This window comes from Cydia fagiglandana, chromosome 8, assembly GCF_963556715.1.
Source record: "Cydia fagiglandana chromosome 8, ilCydFagi1.1, whole genome shotgun sequence".
Taxonomy (NCBI): Eukaryota; Metazoa; Arthropoda; class Insecta; order Lepidoptera; family Tortricidae; genus Cydia; species Cydia fagiglandana.
The window spans coordinates 2,849,036-2,876,328 of NC_085939.1; the positions used below are offsets into that span (position 1 = coordinate 2,849,036).

At 41.2% G+C, this 27,293-nt stretch overlaps 1 protein-coding gene across 1 annotated transcript; it reads left to right on the forward strand.

The window, feature by feature from the left end:
* Positions 1 to 869: 869 nt before the first annotated feature.
* On the forward strand, positions 870 to 26,844 carry LOC134666489 (uncharacterized). Its single transcript, XM_063523670.1, has 14 exons — positions 870 to 1,037; positions 12,042 to 12,161; positions 14,628 to 14,772; positions 16,559 to 16,703; positions 17,089 to 17,193; positions 19,846 to 19,980; positions 20,082 to 20,259; positions 21,180 to 21,357; positions 22,042 to 22,293; positions 22,798 to 22,962; positions 23,285 to 23,451; positions 24,158 to 24,325; positions 25,502 to 25,693; positions 26,723 to 26,844. The coding sequence occupies exons 2-14, from the start codon at positions 12,098 to 12,100 to the stop codon at positions 26,812 to 26,814; spliced, it is 1,986 nt and encodes a 661-aa protein (XP_063379740.1). The 5' UTR covers positions 870 to 1,037; positions 12,042 to 12,097; the 3' UTR covers positions 26,815 to 26,844.
* Positions 26,845 to 27,293: the final 449 nt, after the last annotated feature.

Here is a 27,293-nt window from a genome sequence, read left to right on the forward strand (position 1 = left end):
CGAACATTTAGATAATACCGTTAGCACAAAAATCGCAACGCATGAATGCTCTTCTCGCACCTTGCTCCCTTGCACGCTGTAGAGCTCAATGTAGAGAGCGCGTAGAGCTAGAAATTGGAAATGGCAACTATGCCAAGCACGGCAAGCAGCTGTCTCGTTCCTACTCATGCTCATTCAACTTCAACTCCAGGGCTGCCAGATCGTATAATAGGCTACGAAATTCGTATAATGAAATTATTTTCGTATACATGTCGTATAGTTGGTTAATCGGTATAATTGGATACGAAAAAAACACCGATGTTAAACGACTGTCAATGCTTCAAAAAACAGTGTGCCAATACTGTTATACGATTTAATGGAACGGCAATTATAGTCCGTTTTTTTTAGCATTAGAAAGAACTTCGGAGAAGTTCGCTTGTGGTTCTAAATCTGGCACTTTTAGCGGTTAACAATTTGAAGTAAATTATATGTATTGATCATGCTACATTAGATAATTCAATAATTATTAACAATTAACGAGCCTGATAAAAACTGCACGCTTGCTTCTGCGGAGTTCTTTCTAATGCTAAAAAATACGAACTATACAAAAATACACGTCGACGCGGGCTAAACCGCGAAAATCCAAGTGCCCAAATAGCGGGCATCTTTCTTTGTCACTCTTATTACGCTGTCATTGGAGTAAAAGAGAAAGATCCCCGCAATTTGGGGGCTTACCGCAAAAACCGAAATTGACCAGTTATTAAAAAATCGATTTAAAATAATAGTTTTTTTGTACTCGTATAATGCAATCGAATTTCGTATAATTGCGGGCACAGGATCGCATAATCAAGATTTATGTACTGGCAGCCCTGTTCAACTCATTCTCGTTAGTTTGTATCAGTGGATGGTTGTGTTGTCAATTTCACCGGAAAATTTAATTTTGATCACCGTAGACTCTGTAATTAATAAACTTTTCTGTGTTACTGAAACGTACCGTGGATAACAAGTGTAATCAGTGAATTATTGTCTAACAGAGTGTTTCTTAATTATTTCGGCATGTAAGTTGTATTTATATTTTTTGATTCTTTCTTTTTGATTAATTACAAACCACCTTGGGGATTTGTAACGGAGCCGGTGTGTTGTGTTGTGTTCTACTTTTTTGTTGATATATAATTATTTTGTCATTGTATGTAACTCTTAACACGAGTGGATATAATATTGAAATTATTGAGTTAATATGGGTACTTAAACGAAGTTGTTACTATGAACCAGACTTAAGTTTTGATTAAAAATGAAGTGCGCATTTTTAATCAATTGGGTGTATAATGTATCTAAAAATGCTGAATGAAGTTATTATATAGGCACCTGCGAAGTAGTTTCCATTTATTGGTTTGTAGGTATTGGTTTTAGTTTTACTACTTAGTTGCTTACTTAAACAACATAGGTACCTATAGGTACCTACCTAGGCTACCTACTTGATTACACTTGGGTGTTGTTTTTTTATCCAACTTCGGAGCAGTTTATGTTTTCAGTCAAAGAGGTCTAATATTATTTGTGTGCTAAACCATAAACCCGCTAGAAGCTATAGGTGGGTACTAAAGTTAGACCAAGATACCTAAGTCTGCAAAGATTTTGATATCACACGTAGTGCAAGTGTTATTTGAAACCAATTTTGAAACTGAAACTTCTATTGAAATTATGACGTATCATATATATAAATAAGACTTTCACGGCGTATGCTATCAAAATCGTTGCAGACTTTTCTTGGTCAAACTCAATTTCCCACTAAACTGCCTAACTGCGGATTCTGTTAAGTATATCAAGTAGGTAAATTACGGTAATCCTCACAAAAATACATAGACAAGTTACCTACAACAAGCTAACTTGGCAGACTGTGCAAGTGTTTAATTTTATACCTACGTCATAATTACTTATAGAAGTCTGACGTTTAAAAATTCTATGTAGTAATTACTCGTACATATGTACCTAAATCTAGATGACCTATTTCAACTTGGGTAAATTTCGCGCCAAAAGTTTAGGCTTTCCTTATAAATAAATAGGTAAATGAAAGGAAAAGAAATTCGTCTATACTATACCTACCCATTTTATTCTAGAAACGTACTAAAAATTTAAATGTTAGGTAAATTGGTGAATAGTTACGGGAGTGGCCAAGGGTCGAGGGTGGGTTCCAGTGGGTGCGCCGACCTAGTTGGATTATGTCGGCACTGTCGGCAGGGTAATTAATAAAAACACTCGTGACTTTTGTGGCAGAGCCGCGCCTTTGAATTACGAAAGAACGAGTTGAAATGTTATAAACTTTTAGTCATCCCTATCATTTTAAGTTTTTAAAGACCTGTAGCCCACATAATCATTCATAGGCACAGAGGGCCTACCGCGAACCACGTTCGACGTGTTGCCTCTCTGTCGCACTTGTAAATTCGTACGTAAGTGTGACAGGGAGGCAACACGTCGAACGTGGTTCGCGGTAAGCCCTCAGGTAGGTAGGTACTACCTGCTTCTATCTTTAACAAAAAAAACTTAACTTCACAAAACGGCCTCTATCATGCGTACCTATTCAGTAGTTCCACTTCAACATAGATGCTTTAAAAGCAAATTCACGAGATATTACTTACCTATAAAATACACACTTACTGTATTCACTATGAGTGTGTCGCCGTCGTGTCTCCTTTCTGATTACTCCAGTATCCCATCATCAGATCCTGATGACTTAGAAGATAGTTGGGCCAATAGCTAAAACTTATAAAAATGACCGAAGTGATCCCATAAGTGTTCCGTGAACAAAGTTTTGTACGGAACACTGGCACTGACGGCACTATCGACTCTATACTTTTTAAAGTCGGTTAAAAATATTTTTTTACATTTTACTTTTAGACCATTTTGTTAACCGTACTTGTATACTTACCTAGGCCATAAAACCCAAAAAAAAACCTATAATCAACCTATAATACCTATAATCAATTCCTACGCTGTCAGTTATTGCCAAATTAGAAACTTAATTTATCGACCTATCTATTTATTATTAATAAGTAAATTTTGATCCGAGCATTACGAAATGCTAAATAATATTGTCTCACTAGGCAAGTGAGGTTAACATCAGGTACGTAAATGGAACACGTGATTTCGTTATCTTTCAAAAGTAACTGATAATTACTCTTCTTCCAAACAAAAATAAGCTTTCGCGTGTCAATCCAACGTTTACAAAAAGCTTTTAAGTCAAGCTTCGTTATTTTAAGTTCGCGTGTCGGTGATGTCAGCGGTGACGTCATACCCTCGGTGGTAAACCGGTCCGCTGGCCTCCAATTATGCTAATGCTGGTCCGCGATGGCTCGTATTCCAACATCTGCAATTGTATTAGGTCTTTATAGAGATAATCAGCATCTAAGCGACCTTATTATGGCTTATCGTACAGGTCGTTTTCTGGAATGATGAGCACTTAGGTACCTACTTAACTTACATACCGTAATACAAGCAAGGAACATGTATGTACCTATGTATATTATGTATAGGTTTGAATCTGTTGTTTTGCATCGATCGATAAGTACTTACTACACTAATTTTATTTGACTAATAAATAAAGGAGGTAAGTAAATTAGTTGTTATTCGTTCTTTAAAAATAAATGCTATGGGATATGTAATCTTACACAAATCCACATAGCCTCACAGTAAGCTCAATAAGGCTTGTGTTGTGGCTTTGTCGGTAGGGACTAGATGACGATGTAATATAAATATAAAATATAGATATAAATTGAATACCTAAATAGAAAGCATCCATAACTCAGGGACAAATACTTGTGATTGACTCACAAATAAACGCCCTTATCAGGTTTTGAAGCCGGGACCTCCTCCTTCGTAGGCAGGGTCACTATCGACTAGGCTAGGAGGGCCTACCGCGAACCACGTACGACGTGTTGCCTCCCTGTCACACTTACGTACGAATTTACAAGTGCGACAGATAGGCAACACTTCGAACGTGTGTGTGTGTGTCTGTTCTTATGTGTAACTTTACGGTATAAGTATCTTAGAATCTTAGGTTGGCACCGTAAACAAACCCTCTAACTACTTTTCTCATCAAAATCTCCACTAAGATTGTTCAGATTACAATACTAGGTCAAACACGTTACTTGGAAAAGCGATTTCCGCGGTATATTTCTATGTTGTGTTAATTTCCGTGGCTGCCAGATTCCAAACTAATAAAAGTTTCCCGGTTAGCGTTGATGTCATGGCAATGGTGGGAACCGGTATATGGGTTGCACATGTTTGCTGTATCACCGTCTTTTATGGCTCACTGTGTTTAGGGAGTGCCCAAAATGTGTTTACTAGTGTTACATTACAATTAGAATATACGTATAGCTATTAGAGTTACCTACTTATACATTGTTTTATGTCTCAGACAGCTTTTCGGCCGGAGACGAGCTATTATACTTAGTAACTTAATTTTTATTAATTAATTACAGTGAGACGCCTCATTCTGTTCTCGTATGTTTCTTTTCTCTTAATGAATGTATTAATTATACAGGATATTGACTCTTGGAGACCCTATACATCTCTAAGGATAACTTGATAAACTATATAATCTTATAGTTCTGACACCTAGAGACATTTACACCTCTAAATATTATAGATTTTTTTTGTGTGTGTGTTTTTTTATCTGTATTTTGTATGTAATTCGACATTAAGAGACCATGTACATTGTACATCTCTTAGTAATTGTAATACGTTAGATTGAATTGTTAGTTTTATTTTATAAAATTGTTGATGTTATTATTTTTGCTTTTATGTAAATTCAATGTTGACGTGTAAAAGTGCCCTTGTGGCCTATTTGCTGAATAAATGTTGATGATGTTTGATGTTTGAAGTGGTGTACTTAGTCGTAAAAGTTCACCTGCTGACATTAGCTTGACTATAGTTACTACTTTAACAGTTCGATTATACAATTTACTACCATGCTGTTTTTGTACCATCATTAAATTAAAATGACATGACATCGGTTGGGCAATTTGGGGTATTCTGGATCATAAAAACTCCCACACTTTGTTCTGCCAAAGTCGGTCCAGAGTCAGTGTTAGTCAATTATGTATTTCATAGTTACGAATAGCTTATGCCCGCAACTTCGTCTGCATAGAATGATGATGATTGATAAAAATCCTATGTCCTTTCTCGGGCCTCAAAGTACCCCTATACCAAATTTCATCTTAACCGGTGCAGCAGTTTTAGCGTGAAGAGGTAACAGACAGACATACACATCCAGATACTTCTGCATTGGTGATAGGTATAAGTAGAGATCGGTTCAGCTGTTTTTACATAGCTGACATACGTTACATAGTATTCGTTCGACGACCGGTCTGGCCTAGTGGGTAGTGACCCTGCCTATGAAGTTGATGGTCCCGAGTTCGAATCCTGGCAAGGGCATTTATTTGTATGAAAATACAGATATTTGTTCCTGAGTCATGGTTGTTTTCTATGTATTTAAGTATTTATATATTATGTATATCGTTGTCTGAGTACCCACAACACAAGCCTTCTTGAGCTTACCGTGGGGCTTAGTCAATTTGTGTAAAAAAAATGTCCTATAATTGGTATCGAATATCCCCACTCGTTCGAAATAGCCTCACGAGTCGGCGGTATCTATCTGTCATCTGTTTGTATACTTTGTATGTAAACTGTCGCTATTCTGCTTGCAAGATATTACAGTTGAAAACAAACTTATCGTTTTATTGCTGCTGACCTCTTGCCCTGTCCATTCATTCCAGACTATTGTATATTAGGTAGGCTCTATAAATAAACCGTCATCTTGGTGTTATCGTGTTGAGGAGCGAGTGGGCAATCTAATTCACTCGTAATTTCATTGTGGAAATGTAGCAACGCTTGCTGTCCGTAGCACCATCGCCCACTCTGTTAACTGTACATCGGTGGACCTTATGCCTTTTGTAATAAGGTCCACCGATATACAGTTAGGAGTGTTGCTGTTTTTTTATTGATATAGTATTCATGCGAGTATAACTTGAGAGTCTCATCTATATCTTACAGTATCGAGAACACTATAAAAAAATTACAATTTTATACACATACACAATCATAAATCATAACTAATCGGTACCTATCTATAGTCTGGCAAGCCACCTTTGTCAGTTCAAAATTTGTGTGGGAGACCATACCTATATACATGCCCTTGATTTGCCTTCAATTTGCCGCCTGTTGCTACTAACAACGTTTAACGACGTTTTATTTTTCTTATTTCTTTCTCTACGATAAAATCGAAATACTTAGACAACTATAATTACTATTTGTTATGACAAGGTCCATTCCAAACGACTAATAGGTAATTTATCTGAATGTAATATCACCAAATTCCATTCCCAAATTGAATACCTACATCTACCTATTTAAACCGCTTGAGCACGCCCCTCCATATTTTTAATATCGCTACAAAAATGGTATCGCCCCGCGGGATCGATTCAAACGCCAAAAGACGTTGCCGCTCCCTCCGCCTGAAACCGAACGCGAAACTTACGGGTTCAATGAACCACCAAATCCCGAATACATGTGTATTACAACAGTATACCATAACGAGCCTAATTCCAGCTTAAGTCGTTAATTTTTTATACTTTCTAAATTAATTTATGTGTGCGATGTTCGCGTGGCCATTATTAGCTTATGGATGTTTGGGTACCGCGATATACTTTATACATATACATTAAATTTTTGTCACTTTTCTAATAGAAACATCCAGTGTTCCGTAGCTATTCAGTTAAGCATCACGGGTACTAAGTACTCATAAACATTTCAAATTGTATTCGGTTATTATATTATGTAAGCTACACCGGTGTCTATATTCTTAGAGGAAGCCCTAGAATACGAATTAGGAGCACCCTAAATGTAAAACAATAGAATCGATGAGTAGGTACGTATTAACTACTACAAAACTAAGCCGCTTGTGGTTTTTATGCTTGATTCATATCGTGAGTACGTGCTCGACTTAAAAGATTACTTTAGTTTTTAACAGCCTATAGGTATGTAATTACGTGCAGCTTACCTTTGTTACTTATTGCTTTGTACTAAATATCCAAACGACTGAATGTTTCTTCATATTTTGCACGTGAGAATTGCATCTACACATTTGGAAAGTTTTACGACTGCTAAAGTACTACTATTAAGCACTGGTCAAAATGTAAATTTATACGTGACATGAAAATGAATGGTCCCCCATTTTCGATTAGAAGATTCATATTCATGAGACGGAAGTGCGGCGCCGCTGACGGTCTATAATGGTGCCGAAATGATGTGCAAGTAATTTTCTAATGCAGACGGTTGATTGCCTCACTACTTCCAACAGTTATTAATCTAACTGTTTCTTCCCTTGTTTGCCTGATGGCTGAGGGCTTTCAGCAGTTACAGCATGTTACAGCGAACCACATCGTTCGTTCGTAATATTTGCCCCCTTTAAGTATCGTTGGAATATGTAAGAGCGATACAGGGATAACGAATTTCGGTTTCGCGTTGGCCCGACCACACCATTCTAACAGGATTTGGTTAGTGCACAACTTTAACATTTTTAGGTGCCATTTAGCCACCAATCCCATTACAATGCAATTGGTGGCACTTGGCACTAAAGAGCATCTAAAAATTTTGAATTTGTGCAATCATTATATCATGTTATCGTGTCGTGGTCGGGCTAGGATCCTTGACGAGTGATCAATTGATCGTCTTTGGGAATAGGAACGGGGCGGATATAAAACAAACTTTTTAAAACAATAACTAACTTCAAAACAAATCGAATTGAGTTCCCTTTAACATCTTGCATTAGATGTCCTGCATGGCCGTTTGCCGGTCTGAAAAAAAAAACAGACACAGACATTGCAAAACCGGTGTGGCAAGATGGACGATATCTCGTTTTATTTATTTTTATTACAACCTGTAAACGAGAAGGCACATATTTCTAAGTCAATTTAACCGAAAAATCGTCTCGAAATAACTAACGTGACATATGTTGACCGTTGAGAATCCATTTAGTTATTTAGCGATATCGGTGTCGAAATGCAGGCGGGAGCGGGCGACAGACCTTCGCCGAGTATAGCGGTGACGACATTTCTGCTTCGCGCGACGCGTGTCTTCGGGGTCAGATCGTTCTTTTCAAATGTGATGTGATAAATGAAGTCATTCAATTATGTTCGGGGGACAGATGATATATTATATAGGAAATAATAGATCTGTAAATCGGGGTAGGTAATGTTGCACGTCAAATCGGAACAAGTTTTAAAATATAGAGTCAGAAACGTACATGTAGAAGTTACATTAATTGAATAAAACAAAATTACCTTCTACTACATACTTAAAATATAAAAGTAAGTACGTAGTAAACTAAAAATGTTACCTAAACTACTTGATAAAAATAATCTACACAAACTTATTACTTTAATTCAAATATAAGTATGTAGGTACTTACATATTGTTTACCTTAATTTCTTCATTAGTCGTAGAGACAGAAGATTTCAGAATGGAATGATAATTAATGAAATTAAAAGGTTAGAGATTTGAAACACTGCGTGGAGCCCTTGTAATATAATAATGTGGATACCTGGCTAAGATACTATGTTTGCATTGCAAGCAATTGTTTTTGTGTACCCAGAGGCGTAGCTAGAGGATATGGCGCCCGGGGCAGGCACCGAATTTGCGCCCCCCCCTCCCTCCTAACGAAAGGTCTTGTGCATTTTGGCGCCCCCCCGTTGGATGGCGCCCGGGGCACGTGCCCCCTCCAACCCCCCCCTAGTTACGCCACTGTGTGTACCGACCAAACTTTGTGTAGGACGGGAGCTGTCTATTCGCCCACTGACCTGTTGCATTCGTTAGGAAATAGTCAAAGGTAGGCAAGTTGCAAGCCCACTTGGCAATGTCAATTACGTATTATGTACCTACAAAACTCTATCACCTATGAGATTATTGTGTTAAGTTACTTAATCTAACTAAACTAGTGAGAATCGTTCAATCAACTTCAGCATATGAGGTATACGAGTAGATAAAGCGGTCGTAATCGTCGGTTTATTTTAATTAAAGTAGATTAACATGCGGCGCTCAATTAGTTACAGCTTAATAGAAATGTTCTAGTTTAACTTCCTTAATTGATTTGTATTACTTTTGATAATTTTGTTTTCGATGGCGAAAGCTTGAGAGATCAGGCTTTTCTAAGCAGGGTCATACTTAATGCTTAAAGATTGGTAAGTGTCTAGCTAGGTGTGAACGCCATCTTTCAAAAAAATTATAGGTAAGTTATCGAGATGACACTTTGAAAGTTTTTTGCATGTATTGTAGGTACATTTGAAAGTGATTTTACTAAAATTTATTTTGCACGAAGCCTGTTAAAATTTAATTATTATCGGGTAAAGAGGCGTGGGCTAGAGTTGCTCATTATGTTTGTGCACCGTAAACCGTACCCCTCGCGTCGTTTCGTCACGCTCACTGCGCACTGTCAGTCGTATGCAAGCGTTGGAGAGTTGATTTCCATTTTCATGCCTAAATTTGTTGTTTATTTGGCACTATATGCTTACGTATTGAGTACATTATACATATTGCCTTAATTATGATTATAGGTGTATAAAAACTATAGGGTCGTAGAGTCACCAAAGGCTATAAATCTACTTATACAGCAGTTAACTGTGCGCTGACACGCGAATAGATATTCATGAGGTAGACATGCTAACCTAATGGCTAACCTACTACGTGAATACCTAAGTAATATGTACTAATAATTGTTGTTTACGATTTTTCTAATGCAATAAATAAATATCTACTTAATACTTTTCTCCTTGCACCATTTTTGCGTCATTGTTTAGCCCGATATAAAATGGTATTTACTGACCATTGATTACCTCAGTATTTACCTGCCTACTAATCATTTTGACACGGACAAAAACAAAACAATGTTCTGATTTCTTAGGTACCTACATTCCTATTGCGTCATACTCCATAACACTAAATAAATACAATATAATACATAAGTATATACATAAACAAACTAAGCATATCTACTTGATTGCGTCAAGCGCAAGGCAAGTTGGTTTTAAACAAAAATATATCGACCCTAACATGTATTACATACAGATGAACATTATTTTGTTAACATGTGTGATATTAACTCACTAGATTTCAACAATGCATATCAAGGTATATCTATGTAAACAACATGTATGTTAAAGGTTGCAACCGTTGCTTTCCTTATCGGTAAACCTGTGCAAAGGTGCCTATCTAACTGCATTTAAGTATTTTCCACAGGCACAAAACGAGTATTTAAGTACCTACGTAGGTTTTCTTGCTCTACCTAATTATACATATATGGAAGCGAAATAGTAGGTCACGAGAAATATCGATTGTCATTGTTATGAAAAAATAATCGCAGATATCTGACATATTACATTTACCTACTGCTATTTATAGTTGACACGAAGTATCAGATTAGTTACTAGATATAATTTTTCCAAAGTAGTGAAGATATAGGCAACTACGTGTGTCAATTTGAGTCGCATCTTATCGATCCGTTCAATTCTATCAATAGATGTTGCACTTTGTCATAGTTGTTACTGAGTTGGCTGACGCGGCCAACAGCTCAGATTCTATTAATGTGAAAGTTTCGGATCGTCCCTAGATGTTTATGTTTACTCGAACGTAACCCAGATACAGTGGCCAATACCCTTTATTAAAAGACCAGCCGTCACCGACGTAAATGTTTCACATTCTGTAACTATAATTATAGTGGGACTGACCCCAAATATCTGGGTTTAAGAGTAGGCACGGCACATTTTCTACTTATTGTGTGAGTCGCGCATCGCATTAGTCTCATGTCTAAGATTAGCTGAGATCGTTTTTTATGATATGATGTGAGAAATAGCTTGCGTTTGCTGGTATCAGAGGAGGTGGGAGGTCTACTTAGCGCCATTTGCGCTACTAACCCGGAGTTAATCGGTTAAGCTGTTAACCCAATGTCAAATTGTACTGGTAACTATGGCCATGATTACCATTAACTCCAGGTTTAACCGCTTAACCCCGGGTTAGTCGAATAGTGGAAGTGGTCTTTATAGTCATGTAAGAGTAGGTATACTCCGCGTTTGTTCGTCGTAGATGAAATACAGTAGTAAACATCAATATAGGTACCTAAATAGGTATGTTTAATTACAATTTAATGTTACCTACCCTTAGGCTGCGCACTAGCAGAGCTAAGGTAAGGTGTAAGAGGTATATGGTTAGGTTAAAAGGTGCACTGTGTTTGGAAATGTTTACCAGCAAACTCTTTATACCTACACTGATATTGTAATTTACCTACTTGATTTATTGTCCATCAATCTTTGGATGATACGAGTATGTGTGGAAAGATTTAGTTTCCTTTATATTCTTATTTTATGTAATGGTACGGTATAGGTAAGGTAGTAATTAGATACATATTTAGAGCAATACCCACAAACATACGAGTTAGCCTGTTATTTGGTAGCGACAATAGCACGTGGGTGGATCATGTAAATAAAGAAACGTGCCCGAGATATAGCGCGGTTACTTACGATGTAACGTGACATAATATAAAGTGAGTCATACACGTAGGTACCTATAATGTGAGTGCTTCCTGACCGTTATGCAAATTATTTACCACCGCTCTTGTAGTATATAATACTGATAAGTTTCATTTATTATCTTAACAGTGTTTTTTTTTTCAATTATTGGATATTAAATAAATGAAAATAAGAATCGCTGGTGGCATAGCGGTATTTACTAAAAAACTAGACAAAACATCTTTAGCTATTTCTGCGTACTTACTCGTCTCTTCATCACAATACTGTCAATATACCTAAGTACTTAATTTTTATTGTGACACAACACTATAAGTGTCTCTCAAGTATGTATTACCTGTAGGTACTGGCTTAATGAAAAATATATATTTCTTTAAGACATTTGTCCATTAATAAAATAGCCTACTCTACTCTTAAGTTGAATCACCAGGTTCTTTATTACCCACTTTCATTGAAGACACGCTTTGATTGACTCGCCTTTTCCGGTTACAGATGCAAGATGTTAGCGGGGAGTCGCCTGGCCTGACGCGCGTTAGAAATCTGCCAACATGAAGGAAATCGACAACAAGAACCTCATCACGCTAAAATGCGTGCTCTTCTGTTTTCTAGCAGGTAACTCGAACCTCATTAAACTAAATTGAGTGCTATTCTGTTTTCTAGCAGGTAACTCGAACCTTTTATATAGCACTTTAATTCGGTGCCGGGCGCCCCGTTTTCAGTACAAAATGAACACACATTCGTGTGCTTGACAGTGAATGTGTTAACAAGCTATTTAAATTGCGTGATCTTCTGTTTTCAATGTTTTCATAGTCTCGCCTCTCACCACCCTAATACGAGTAGGTATTATATACTGGAGAATATAAGAAGTACCCACCTAAGTATTTTCATGCAAAATATATACCACATGAAGAGGAACATTACCTAATAGAACCAGAAGTAAAAATATATTGATTCTTTTGGTGTATTCCCTAAGGGAACGTGCTTATGAGGCGTGACAAATAGGAATACCAGATAACCCAACCGCTAAGCGCACACCCTTTTGTCCCCAGACCTGAACTCGAACCCACGCGTTATGTGTACAATCGCCATCAGATATATCGGAATGAACAAGATGCTTAAAAATATCTAAATACACACACTCTACGTAATGCCTCGACAATATACTGTCTCTATAATATAGAATACATTACATTCTTCTATTTAAAGATCATTTTTATCCGCAAAAAAAATCACGTGCCGTTAAATGGACCATGACTCCATTAGGTTTTTATAGGTCCTCAACCACTATAAATAGCTGTACAGTCATCCTTGGCCTAGGTAGGTAGAGGTACACTCATTCAAGCTACTGGCGATATCATTGTAATGAATAAAATTGAATTGAATTAGCAGGGCAACAGTCATGGCCATATCGTCAGCAAAGTATTAGGTTCGATTATATTTCAATATATATGTACATTATTTCTATTAGAGATGCCCCAAATAGTGTGTCTGATTTGATTGACTCTAACTACATTCATTAATTCTGTTAAAAAAAAATACATTGGTACTTAATTTCGTTCGCTTTGTTGGCAAACAGTTTCATAATATTTGTGACTTAAGACTGCATCGAGCAAAATCAGCGAAAAAGGCAGTTACCGTTTAGCCGCTAGCGTTCACATCTCTTGATAAAAAAAATTATAATAAATGTCATTATTATCCCAAAGAGTGTGTTTACAACGAATCACCCTTGAAAATCTGAAATCTTTTACAATATAATAAATACACTTATGCAAAGTTGTACCTAAAATGAGATGAGCGAGCGCTCATTCTTTCTTCCGTGCTTAAAAAATGTTCGCATGTCATGCCGAATATTCGGTCGCCGAAGATTCGGCGCTTCGGCTGAGAGAGGGGTCGAATATTCGGTAAGTATTCGGTATTTGGCCAAAACCACTATTCGGGCCATCTCTACTTATATCCCGAGTAAATTGATGATCCTACATATATTACTTATGTCTTTTTCGGTCTCCGACTTCGTTAACAATTTTATACTGGTTTTATCTAAATAACGAAAAGAAAATAGGCGTTTTTGTAGGATTTGTAACACATCAAGTTTACACGAATTACATTTTGATTTTTTTGTAAATAAATTAATTATTTGAAAAGGACTCAAGTCTCTACAAAAGACTGGTCTCTAACAAGTTACTAAGGACTGACTCGCAATCCTATCCCGAATCGACGATAAAAAGTGGTCAAGCGATTGACGAGACAGACTTGCACCGCAATATATTTAGCAACTCAAATAAGAACGTAGCGAGATTGCATTCAAGTCCCATACTATACTGCCTTTTTCTTTCGGCTGGCAGAATAATGCCGCCGTCGCACTCGCAAGCTTCCATCTAAGGAGCGGAGCTCCAAGAACCGAATGATTTAGGGACCGTTCACCTCGACCTGTATTTGCGCCGTTTTATGTCACGATATCTGTTATTTCTTTTGTTGCGGGCATAAAAACGCATTTATTGCGAACTTTTTGTAGTAGGTACATTATAATGGAAAAAAATATTAATCTGGTTCAGGGCATTCAATTACTATTTTATGACTAGGTAGGACCTACTAATGAGTTGACTGTTAGATGAATAAGCCTCTAGTAATATAATAAGCATTAAAAGTTTATGGCAACTGATCTGATCGAAAACTAATGATATTATGCTAATTCTACACTCGAATCGAGAGTACCAACGGGAAGAAGTTAAGTCGAGAATCGAGATATAAGAGTGAAGAAATTTGTACTTTAAATCGAATTAAATAAGGTTCAAATTTCTTCAATTTTGTTCAGTGTTCTCTTTCAGTCAACCATATCGACGACCGCGGCCGGCCTGCCCTGATGCCTGTGAAACCATGGCCCTGGGTTCGAATTCCGGATGTGTTCCTGAGTCTTGGGTGTTTTCTATGTTCATATATAAGTATGTATATCGTCGCCTAGCACCCATAGTACAAGCTTTGCTTCGTTCGGGGCTAGGTTGATCTGTGTAATAAGATGTCCCCTAATATTTATGATTTATTTATAAAATATACTCATACTCCTAAAACTGTTTGTTACAGGTGTGGGCTGCATATTCCCTTTCCTCCCGCTGCACATGATCGAATCCGGCGCGGGGCTGAGCCGCGGCGAGGCGCGCCTGATATCGGCCGTCGCGCCGTGCGTGGCGCTACTCGGACCCGCCATTCTGGGACATCTCATTGATAAGTTAGTACCGTAAAACGGGGTGAGTAGGTTTCGCGGGGAGAGTTGGGTTATGAATGGGGAGAGAAGGTTTGAGAGGGGGGTGAGAAGGGATTTTAAGGCTACTGCTACAAAAATAATGTATTCTAATTTAAAATGGGGCTACAGTAATACGCATAATAATAAAAAATCAATCCAACAATCTTCCAAAATCACCTTTGTATGAAAAACCCTCTCATCCCAAATACGAGGCACTACGGGGTGAGGTGGTTTTCCTCTTTATCGTCAAAGTTATGAAATGGAACTAAGCAAAATAAAATACAAACGTCCGAACCACTTATTATATTATGTCGCAGTCGGATCGTATAATCCGCCGTATTACATTACGGCTAGCCGTTTTCAAAAACAGGGGCGTTTTGAAATGCGGCGGTTTAACGATTAGCCGTATTGAATGCGGCTGAATGAGAATCCGCCGGAATGTATTCGGCGCCATACGTTCTTCAACACGGCGAGCCGTAATGTAATACAGCGAGTCAATAGCCGCCGCTTTGACAGTTTTTAGTTCCCATTTGTAACACTCGTGGCGCTGCCTGACAAACGCTGGGGTGTCCATCAAATCTGGAGTTTGTCGGACTGTTTCTTTTCAAAAAAAATTTCCTTCGCAACTTAACTAGACGGAGCCCCGCTTCGCGGGGCTCCTATTTCTGAGCGGTTTGCCTTTCGGGCATCTGAAGCTACCTAACGAACCTAACCTACCTACCTATTGATTAAGTGAGACGTCCGTGAAAACATTACACTTTGGGGAAAAAAGCGTAGGTAGGTAATTAGGTTAGGTTCGTTAGGTAACTTCAGATGCCCGAAGGGCAAACCGCCCAGAAATAGGAGTCCCGCTTGCGGGGCTCCGTCTATTTAAGTTGTGAAGGAAATGTTTTGGAAAAGAAACACATGTAGTGCGGTGGGACCATGGTAGAAATAAATTAAATTGCAAACATTGTCAAACTCCGGTTACGTAGGCGACCGAAAGAACTGGTCACTCTACAATGTACGATGCGGCTAAACGTGGGCCGCTTTATTGAAGAACGTATCGCAGTGACAATCCGGCTAATCGTCGAACCGCCGCATTTCAAAACGCCCCTGTTTTTGAAAACGGCTAGCCGTAATGTAATACGGCGGATTATACGATCTGACTACGACATATACACCATTCAGTTTTCACATGTAAAAATAAAATTTTATCGAGGTTTGAAAATCAAATTTCACCCAACTCACCCCATTTTACGGTATTCAATGGCTCGTACTTGTGCAACAATAGCGTCTTTAAGACCAGTTTGGAGCATGTTGTTGCATCATTGTTTAGTAGTGAGTACTTATCTACTAAATTACTTTCATTAGATTTCTTTTGCTTGTTGTGTATTTGTTTTAGAAGGAGGCAAAGTTGTTGTTTAGCCCCTTGTACTATAATATTGATAGGTACCCGAGCAAGCGAAAAACCACGAGCGAGAGCGTAGCGTGTAGTCCGAAAAGTGGGATCTTGTGCGTTGCGAATTTTAAGACACGATCGAGGGCCATCCAAGATTAGATTTTTCGCGTTTTTTGTGGAATGTGAATTTTCTCATTTCTATTTAATATAAAATTTCTATATCAGACGTTCCTGCTTGAAGAGGCCCACTGATTAACAGTCCGCCGGACGATATCGGCCTGTCAGTTAGAACAAAATTTGGACAGTTCCGAACAACTGACAGGCCGATACCGTCCGGCGGACTGTTAATCAGTGGGCCTCTTGATAAAAATTACCCTATAATTTCGTCAGGCTATCCATTGGTCGCGGCGCGACCGGCGGCGGAGGTCCCAGCGGCTCCGGTCGACTGCTGCGTATCGTCACTGCCGTCTGTCTCATTCTTGGGGCTATCTTCTACACGCTATTGTTGGCCGTACCTTATACCAACCGTGGGAATGTAAGTTCAACGTGGTTTGATCTTTTGACTGTAGTCAAAGATGTGCCGTCGGAAAGTTATCAGTATTATGAAATATTCACTTAAAAAAATTCGGAATCTTCTCATATTTTTGTAGGTATGGGAATCTATAAATATTCCATGTATATAATAAAAATTTCCGAATTTTTCCAACTTAATTTTTGCAACATGCACATTATAGCATTTGTAGGTAAACTAACTTTGTACCAACTTGGTAAAAGATAGAGTGAGAAATATAAATCATTATGAACATATTAAGCAGTCAGCATTTCAAAGTTGAGTATGACGTGCTTTGACAATTTCGTCACACGCAGAATCCTGTCCAGGATCAGCCAGGATTAATATTAATATGAATATTTTTGTGTAGGCTCCCCGCCCGATCGTGTGGTTCTCATGCGACGAGAACGGCGCGTATGTGACGCAAGACAAGTGCTCGGAAGGCAAGCAGTGCCACTACGTTTCCGAGGAGAAGGTAAGCTTCTTCTTGACTTGAATTGTTCCATTTTCTTTAAATTGAACAATTCAAGTCACTACCTAACTGACAAATAGCTTAGTACAGTGAAACCTGGTTAATTGGCACCTGGATAAACGGAAAACCTCAATAATTGCAACCAAAAGTCCGGTCCTGGCCCCTTGAGACCAAAAGGCCTCTATAATTGAAATTTTGGAACCTCTATAATTGCAATTTAGATTTTAGTGCTTTTTCGTAATTTTGCCTCTGTAATTGACCACATCGCAACTTAAGACCTCTATAATTGACACTGTGCTAAAAAAATCCCTTATTATTCTCTTGTTTTTACCTCTATTATTGAAACGAGTCTTACTTATTACCTCTGTAATTGAAATAGTGTAGTTGTAGACAGCACAAACAATGTTTTAATAGCAATGACCATTTTATTTATATCTTCATCCAGAATTTAATTTATTTATTGGGTATCTATCACAGCCTGTAGTAGGTGAAATAGTTTTGATCAATAAAAAACAAAGTATGCTTTTTACATTCTAATAAAACTTTCTTCTACAATTCAAGGGAATTTTTAAACCCAAATGATAAGAAAATAAAGTGGTAATTAATATAGTGTAAAAGTGAAAGTACTTATAGACAGAAGCAATATATAGACCAGAAACCCAGAACGTAAGCGTGTAAATCTACTTTACATGGTTATTTGCACCTCCATAAAAGAAATTTGTCAGAACGCAACCTCTATTAATGAAAACCTCTATAATTGACACAACGATTTTTTGAACCTCGTTAATTGACACGACCTGCTTAAATGAAAAACCTGGTTAATTGACAAAAATTGGCCGGTCCCTTGAGATTGCAATTATCCAGGTTCCACTGTATAAAATCCACAGTAAAACATTTTGTTGCAAGTCGGCGAAGTATGAAAATAACACCGAAAGCACGTATTAAGAACGCTATCAATAGCCGTTTAGTGCGTATGTACGACTATCTAATTTGCTTACCTAAATGTTTTCGGGCATACCGAAGATACATGTCTATCGGAGTCACACGTGCACAAGAAAGGCTTCGCTTTTAGTATATAAACTAACTCAATTAAATTGTTATCCTATCTTGACGGTACCTACATAATATTTACGAGAAAGTAAAAATATCTATAACTAAAACGAAACCGGTAGGAAGTAATGTCGCGCAATAGCGATAACCTAACATAAGCATCTGATAACCTTTACGCTAATTTGTAGTAAGAATGACCAACTCCAAAATACACTGAATATGCCTCTCGCTGTCGAGTTGTCTACACATATTATGTATACACGTACTAACCATCATTCTTACCATCAGATAGGCCGTAGGCTTATTTACCGGTTCAAAATCTACTTAAAACTAACTAAAAATACCTTTAATTATTTCCAACCGCCGTACGCACACAAGGTACACAAACTAGTGCTTACGCCAATTCTCGGGATTAGTTGTCAAGCGGACCCCAGGCTCCCTTGAGCCGTGGCAGAATGCGGGGATAACGCGCGGAAGATGGAAGGCAGTAGGTACACAAGGCGGGACTTCGAAAAAGCTCACTAATTATTTATCCAAATTGTTATTTCTTTGTTGCTAACCGCATCCTTCCTTACTATTAGATTATCGACATAACTTCATCTTCATAAACAAATAAATATTTTGACCTTTACGCTGTTGTATTTTATTTTATTTTATTTTATTAGAAGACCAACAGCGGTAACAAACAATATAAACTTATAACTAGGATACAATCATAAAGCCAATAACAGGTCTCCCTAACAGATACAAAAGAAAATATTACGGATTTGCTTAAGTACTAGACTAGACTACGTTTATGTGTGTGCGTGGCTGTGTGTGTGTGTGTGTGTGTGTGTGTGTGTGTGTATGTGTACGTGTGCGTGTGTTTGTTATTCATTCATCATTGTATCAAAGTTTAAAAACGAACGACTCAACAACGGCATAACAACGACCAATATACCTGCATGCTTTTTGCATATAAATGTCAGTTCCAAGCGGACACTGCCCCGGTTACCTTACACGTTTTCTACGAAAATCGTTACTCGCGGGAATTGGGGCGACTCGTAATATCTAACATTACCTAAATTTAAAGGTATACTAATAAAATAACCCTGCTACAGAATGACTACGGTCGGACTATGAAAACATGAATCAGAATTATTTTCTAATAACTTAATGATTGCAAATAACTTTTTCCAAATAAATAAGCCGCATATATGTACTCGTATCGTTAGTCTCAGTAAGATGACCTTTACGTCGTTGACGTACAGTTCTTACAATTTCTTACAAACTACAAAATCTACTACTCAATACTCATATAAATAGATACTGTACAGATAAGTATATTTTAGTTAGAGCTTCGTATAAAATCTGCAAAAAACAGTCGAAATGCCATCCCCTGTGTACGTAAACATTTTCCTACATCATACGTATCTACTGCGAAATCATTTGGAATTTTATTAGGTAATACTATATTTATTTATTTACGTTAGTCTATTGATATCCAATTTAATGTGTCATTGTTTTATGAATTAAGATGTAAGATATAAGGCTAAAACTATTTTATTTGTTAAATAAAGTTTTAATAACGTTTACGTTAGTTAAATGTAATAATTATTGTTCTAGAGGGGCGTATTGGCCCTGGGCCTGTGCGAGTACGGGTGCGGAGACGCCAACATGACGTGGGTACGGACCGTGTACCCCACCACATCCACCCCCATCAACATACCGAACATGTGGAACAAATACTTCAATTTCACTGTAAGTAAAATAATAGTAGTAAAATAATAGTAGTAGTAATGTAGTAGTTTATATGCCTGGAGTGTAACATTTCCTTTATTCACGCAACATTTTGTACCCAGCAGGTAGTTTCTGACGACGACGACTACGACATCCAAGAGCACCCGCCGCACCTGTGCATCGACGGGCAATGCCACGTGTACATGAACTACAAGTCGCGCATGGTCGTGCCCATGGCCATCCAGCCGTACGACGAGCTGTACGACGACAACAACACGGACTACTGCTCCTACCGCGTAGGTCAGTATGAACCACGTGTAGATACATGAACTACAAGTCGCGCATGGTCGTGCCCATGGCCATCCAGCCGTACGACGAGCTGTACGACGACAACAACACGGACTACTGCTCCTACCGCGTAGGTCAGTGTGAACCACGTGTAGACACATGAACTACAAGTCGCGCATGGTCGTGCCCATGGCCATCCAGCCATACGACGAGCTGTACGACGACAACAACACGGACTACTGCTCCTACCGCGTAGGTCAGTATGAACCACGTGTAGACACATGAACTACAAGTCGCGCATGGTCGTGCCCATGGCCATCCAGCCGTACGACAACAACAACACGGACTACTGCTCCTACCGCGTAGGTCAGTATGAACCACGTGTAGACACATGAACTACAAGTCGCGCATGGTCGTGCCCATGGTGATCCAGCCGTACGACGAGCTGTACGATGACAACAACACGGACTACTGCTCCTACCGCGTAGGTCAGTATGAACCACGTGCCGACACATGAACCACAAGTCGCGCATGGTCGTGCCCATGGCCATCCAGCCGTACGACGAGCTGTACGACGACAACAACACGGACTACTGCTCCTACCGCGTAGGTCAGTAAGAACCACGTGTAGATACATGAACTACAAGATATATAATAAAACTAGTTTTATGATGCTGGATTCGTCAATCTATGCGTCCAAATAGTTTAGTTTTGAGTTCATAGATCGACGAATCCAGGAACATAAAAACTAGTTTGATATGTTCGAAAGGTACTTAAATACACAATACAGTACGTAATTGCGGCCCCCATTTTTAAATACCTGTCGTTAAATTTAAATAATCACGATTATATGTGCAGTGGCGCCAGTGTGCACGTTGATGGGCCCTTGACATAGTTTTTCTTGTCCATTGACCGTGTATCTCCCGTCACAGGAGGCGCTAGTTGCACGGTGCCGCCGGGCCGCGTGCCCGACAGCGAAGACTGCATCCCCACCGTGCGGTGCCAAGTCCTGGACCCCTACGACGAGAAAGACTCCGTCATGGGCCACGCGGAGTGCAAGGTTTACACCGGAGACCCTACCGCCACCTTCTGGAGCTACTTTGTTATAAGGTATGTGTTTAATATACCTAGGTGCCCGACAGGGAGGAATTTGGCACATTGTTCGTGTCTATATTTAATAGGTACCGCTGACTGTACCTCATCTCATGTTAAATACATTTTGTATGAAGCACGCTCATAACCTCGTACCATTTTTGTACCTATCTCATAAGTACGGCCACATAGGTACTTTAATTGATGATCCATTTAATGTTCAAGTTGTCAATATACTAATGGTGTGAAATGTCCAAAGTAAACTATAAACCCTAAATGGCTCATCAATTAAAGTCCATGATTGTACCTACTTTAGATAACTAGCCGAACGCGATCCGAAAGTAAACGTTTTCAAGTTTTGGCGCGGCCGAAACCGATCCTGCGGCCTAAACATGATTTTTAGTGTTCCGTACAAAACTTTGTTTACGGAACACCATTTATTTTTTTTAAACTGCCAGAACAGAAACTTCGGCCGGACACTAGTTTTATTGTCTTGGGCAGTATTCATCTTAGGGCCACTTGCACCATCCCACTAACCCGCGGTTAAACCGTTAACCCAGAGTCAAATGCTAACTCCAGGTTTAGCCGGTTAACCCCGGGTTAGTGGTTGTTTATATAATAAAAAAAAAATTAGTTAATAAATTTATTGACATGTGCAAAAGGTGCAAGTGGCCCTTATTGTATGAATGAACATTTCCGCAGGATCCTCTCGGACATATGGCCGACGGCGGCGCTGGCCCTGCTCGGCACCGCGTGCGTGATCGCCACGCGCGAGACGTCCATCGGGCGCGGCGACGTGGGCCGGCAGCTGGCCGTCGGCACCCTCGGGCTGGCCATCTTCCCGCCCATCGCCGGCGTCGCGTCCGACGCGATGCCCGACAACCCCTTCCTAGTGCCGTTCATCATGCACGCCGTCTTCATGCTGATTGGCGCTGCCATTTTGCTGCTGGATAGGTGAGATACTTTGTCAGTTCATCTTTTCCTTATGCCTTCGGTACTATGTTCACGCCTGTAGCCGATGTGGCCTAGAGATGTCCATCGGGCGCGGAGACGTGGGCCGGCAGCTGGCCGTCGGCACCCTCGGGCTGGCCATCTTCCCGCCCATCGCCGGCGTCGCCTCCGACGCGATGCCCGACAACCCCTTCCTAGTGCCGTTCATCATGCACGCTGTCTTCATGCTCATCGGCGCTGCCATTTTGCTGCTGGATAGGTAAGATACTTTGTCAATTGGCTTTTCTCATGCCTTAGGTACTATATTCACGCCTGTAGCCGATGTCGTTGTTTACTTCGTCGAAAAAGAATTGAGTTCTACATATATGGGTGCCAAGTTCTAATTCACTTGGGATGTAATTAAAGTTCAGGATCTGACTTGGCTAGTTTTTACGTAGGTACGCCCAAGAAATAGGTGCCATAGGTGTAATATTATTGTTAAATAATGCAATTGTCACTTGTCCGCAGCAACATGCCGCTGTCGACGCCGGAGTGGTGGTGGCACACGTCGACGGGCATGCTGGCGCTGCCCATGAACGCGGTGCGGCGTTACGGCGCCGAGACGGCCGCCATCTTCGCCGTCGTCACGCTGCTCGGCGTGCTGTGGAGCGGCATCGACTCCTATCTGCCTTGGTGAGTATACTACACATGCTGTGGACGCCCATCCTCGCCGTGGTCACGCTGCACGGCTGTGAGACGTCGACTCCTACGTGCCTTGGTGAGTAGGCCAGACTGTATACTGTGGCCGGACATGCACGAGACGCCATGGTCACGCTGCTGGGCTGTTCGGCGGCGACTCGTACCGTATTCGCCGGACCAGACCGTGGTGCGACATATAATGGCTCCTCTACAACTTTAGGTCTAAACTTAAAAAACGATGTATTTTCTCTTTTTGTAGAAGACTAGAAGACTGTTAGTTTCTGAAATAAATAAATAATAATAATATGAATTCCAGGACGGTGAAGGACCTGAACGGCACGGAGACGGAGATGGGGCTGACGCTGACGATCGGCGCGCTGCCGGCCGTCCCCGCGCTGTGGTGGGCCGAGGCGCTGGTGGACTACGTGGGTCACTCCAACATCTTCATCACGGCCTTCACCATCTACTGCCTCCGATACACGGGTAAATTAATCTTAACCTTGACTGTAGGCAATAGAGTTGATTTTTGTTTTGTTATAAAACTGAAAAATAGAAAACAAATGCAGCTCCATTCCTATTTAAAATTTGAGTTACATTTGGGGGGGAGGGGGGGCAGTGCAACTATTAGAGAATAAATGTCTTAATAAGTGTATTCCTAAGCGTGGCCTATGCTCGGAAAGCGGCCAAGTTAAAATGGGACTGGGCTGGTCATGTCTGCCGAATGCCGGACGACTTGTGGGCCAAGTTAACCACAGAGTGGGAGCCCCACGAGTCTAACCTGGGAGCCGGCAGGCCTCGTCGGCGATGGCGGGATAACTTGGCTCCTTCTTGGGAGGCTGGCCAGATATTGCACTTAATTGAGACGAGTGGAGGAAGAGGGGGGAGGCCTTTGCCCAGCAGTGGGATACAGTGGGCATTGAATAATAATAATAAGTGTATGCCTCTCCCCCCTCCCCTTGGCCATCGGCCATATGTATCGACGACACCCTTGTATGTATTTTATAACTAAGACACAAAACCTACACGCAAGACTTGCCACGTTGAAAGGCTATGGACAACCTGTGCTTAAAGAATTAGTTGTTTCACTTCTTCTATTATGTATTACATACCTGTATTTTATTTTAACTCAATGGCAATAATAACTCCTTCGGTACTAATATTATTAATTGAGTGTCCGTTATCCGAGCAGGTCTGGCGTACAGCACCGACTACACCTGGATAGCGGTGATCGAGGCGCTGGAGGTGTTCACCATGAGCCTGGTGTGGGTGACGGCCGTGCTCTACTTCCGCCACCTGGTGCCGCGCAAGTACACCGCCACCGGCCAGGCGCTGCCGGTCATCGCGCACTTCTGTATCGGTGAGTCCATATACACCAGGTCTGGCGTACAGCACCGACTATACCTGGATAGCGGTGATCGAGGCGCTGGAGGTGTTCACCATGAGCCTGGTGTGGGTGACGGCCGTGCTCTACTTCCGCCACCTGGTGCCGCGCAAGTACACCGCCACCGGCCAGGCGCTGCCGGTCATCGCACACTTCTGTATCGGTGAGTCCATATAACCCAGGTCTGGCGTACAGCACGGACTACACCTGGATAGCGGTGATCGAGGCGCTGGAGGTGTTCACCATGAGCCTGGTGTGGGTGACGGCCGTGCTCTACTTCCGCCACCTCGTGCCGCGCAAGTACACCGCCACCGGCCAGGCGCTGCCGGTCATCGCACACTTCTGTATCGGTGAGTCCATATAACCCAGGTCTGGCGTACAGCACGGACTACACCTGGATAGCGGTGATCGAGGCGCTGGAGGTGTTCTCCATGAGCCTGGTGTGGGTGACGGCCGTGCTCTACTTCCGCCACCTCTTGCCGCGCAAGTACACCGCCACCGGCCAGGCGCTGCCGGTCATCGCGCACTTCTGTATCGGTGAGTCCATATAACCCAGGTCTGGCGTACAGCACGGACTATACCTGGATAGCGGTGATCGAGGCGCTGGAGGTGTTCTCCATGAGCCTGGTGTGGGTGACGGCCGTGCTCTATTTCCGCCACCTCTTGCCGCGCAAGTACACCGCCACCGGCCAGGCGCTGCCGGTCATCGCGCACTTCTGTATTGGTGAGTCCATATATACCAGGTCTGGCGTATAGAGCTAACTACATCTGGATAGCCGCGGTCATCGCACACTTCTGTATCGGTGAGGCTATATAATGTGTTCCATTCGACGTGTCGTAAGCAGTGGTCGGGAATAGAAGAATTATTCATGTTGTTCAACTTCTGTTTTGAGTTACAAAGGTAAAACGCACAAGAATCTCCCTAAGTCTATGCTCTCTTTTCTAGCCGCCCATACGTCAAACCTTGCCAAGCAAAATGAAATTTTATTTTGACAACATAAAGTTCAAATTAGAATGGAACAGGAGACCTTTTTGTAGGTCTCTGGGCGGCTAGGCTGTGACGAAACCTCGTTAACACGAAGTTTTTGGCGTATTCCTTGAGAGTCGTGCTATCGAGTTCCACTGTACCTCAACACATCCGACCGTCCCCAGGGCGCTGCATCGGGGCGATAGTGAGCGGCATGGTGTCGCTGAGCTCGCCGCTGGAGAGCGCCCGGGAGCTGTACCGCGCGCTGGGCGTGGCGGCGCTGCTGGCGGCCGCCGTGTACCTGGCGCTCTACCACCTGCTGCTGGCGCCGCGCTGCGCCGCACCCAGCGCGCCGCCGCCCGAGCACCTGCTGCAAGGTACCTACACTACTCACAGTAAGGTAGAAGTACTGCTTAGTGCTCGACGCTGCACAATAGTCCGACCGCCTAACTGAGTCCTCGCCTGCGCGGTGCGGGGGCGACGGGCGGGACGACTAAGGGTGTACGGCGTCCGCACCTTCCCCGCCGCCCGCACGTCGTCCCGCCCCGTCGCCCCCGCACCGCGCAGGCGAGGACGCAGTTAAGCGGTCGGTCTATATAGTATTCGACATCGGCACTTTATATGAAAGTGACAAGGATTAAATTTGAATACAGAAAAATCTTCGCCGTTCAAGTTCAACCTATCTTTACTTTGACATAAAGTGCCTATGTCGAATACTAGTGCAGCGTCGAGCACTAATACTTCTACCTTACGTCGTTTTACCTCGCGAACTGGCATGGCCAAATGGGCGACTCGATCGATATGTACGTGTCGGCGGCCGATCGTAATGTTCCTGTGTAATGTCTTGACGATGGTCACATTAAACCAACATATAGGTAGGATAGGTTCGTTAGGTTGCTTCAGATGCCCTAAGGGCAAACTGCCTAGAAATAGGAGCCCCGCGTAGCGGCCGTAGCGGGGCTCCGTCGACTCAGGGAACGAGTCAAAGATTTTCACGTTTTACGATATGCCTAGGAATTTCACGATATACCTGATCTTACGATCGGCCGCCGACATATATAAGTAGATATTAATGAATACGGGACGCCGCCGGCTCACACCAAACGTGTCGAGCAAATCTTTGTGATCGAGTCGGTCACCCGCTGTCCTGCTTCTCGCTAACTCTCAATCCATTGCCGATGAGTTTGCTACTTGAGTTTCGTTCGCTACGGCGAAAAAGATTGGCGTTTTAGCTAAACCCCCTAAATACCGCCTACCCCAAAAAAATGTAAGATCACCGCATCATAAGATCTTGTTTGTTCCAAGCTTCCACGGTGGATGGACGTCTTAATGGAAAAGGTATGAGCGTAATTTCTGCATAAACATTATCCCAAACTTTGACGTTAATAATACATATTTTGTTTCAGGCTTGAACACGAACGGACGGTCGAACGGCGCCTACTCGCCGACGCGAGTCTACCACGAGGAGCGCTCCAGGAAGGGACACTTCCGCTATTAACTACACGTCACCCAATCAATCTCACAAAAATATCTATATGAACTCTTTCACTGCCAACATACAATGACAATGTCGAACAATTTTGTTTGAAATGAAGAACATCTGTTGAATCGTGTTTATTTGCTTAGACGTTAAAAATGTTAAAATAGTGTATACGATTTTTTAATCACAACCAGTTCGTACTTTTTTCACCAGATGGACGCTGCGCTCCATTGACGTACAAGTGACACATTCTGAATGTAAACTTTATGGAGTGTAGAAGTAGAATCTCTACCTTCCATAGTAAACTTAACGCTAAGGTGTATTCGAATAATTCCGTAAGGAAAATCACTAAAAAGGGAGCTATACCTAAATGGGACTCTCATTACAACGGAATACGAGTGATTTTTAAATGATTTTTGGGGTAACCCAGTTTTAAAATTACTAGAATACACCTTATTTGGATTACTCCACATCGTAATGGTGAATAAAGGTTTCCT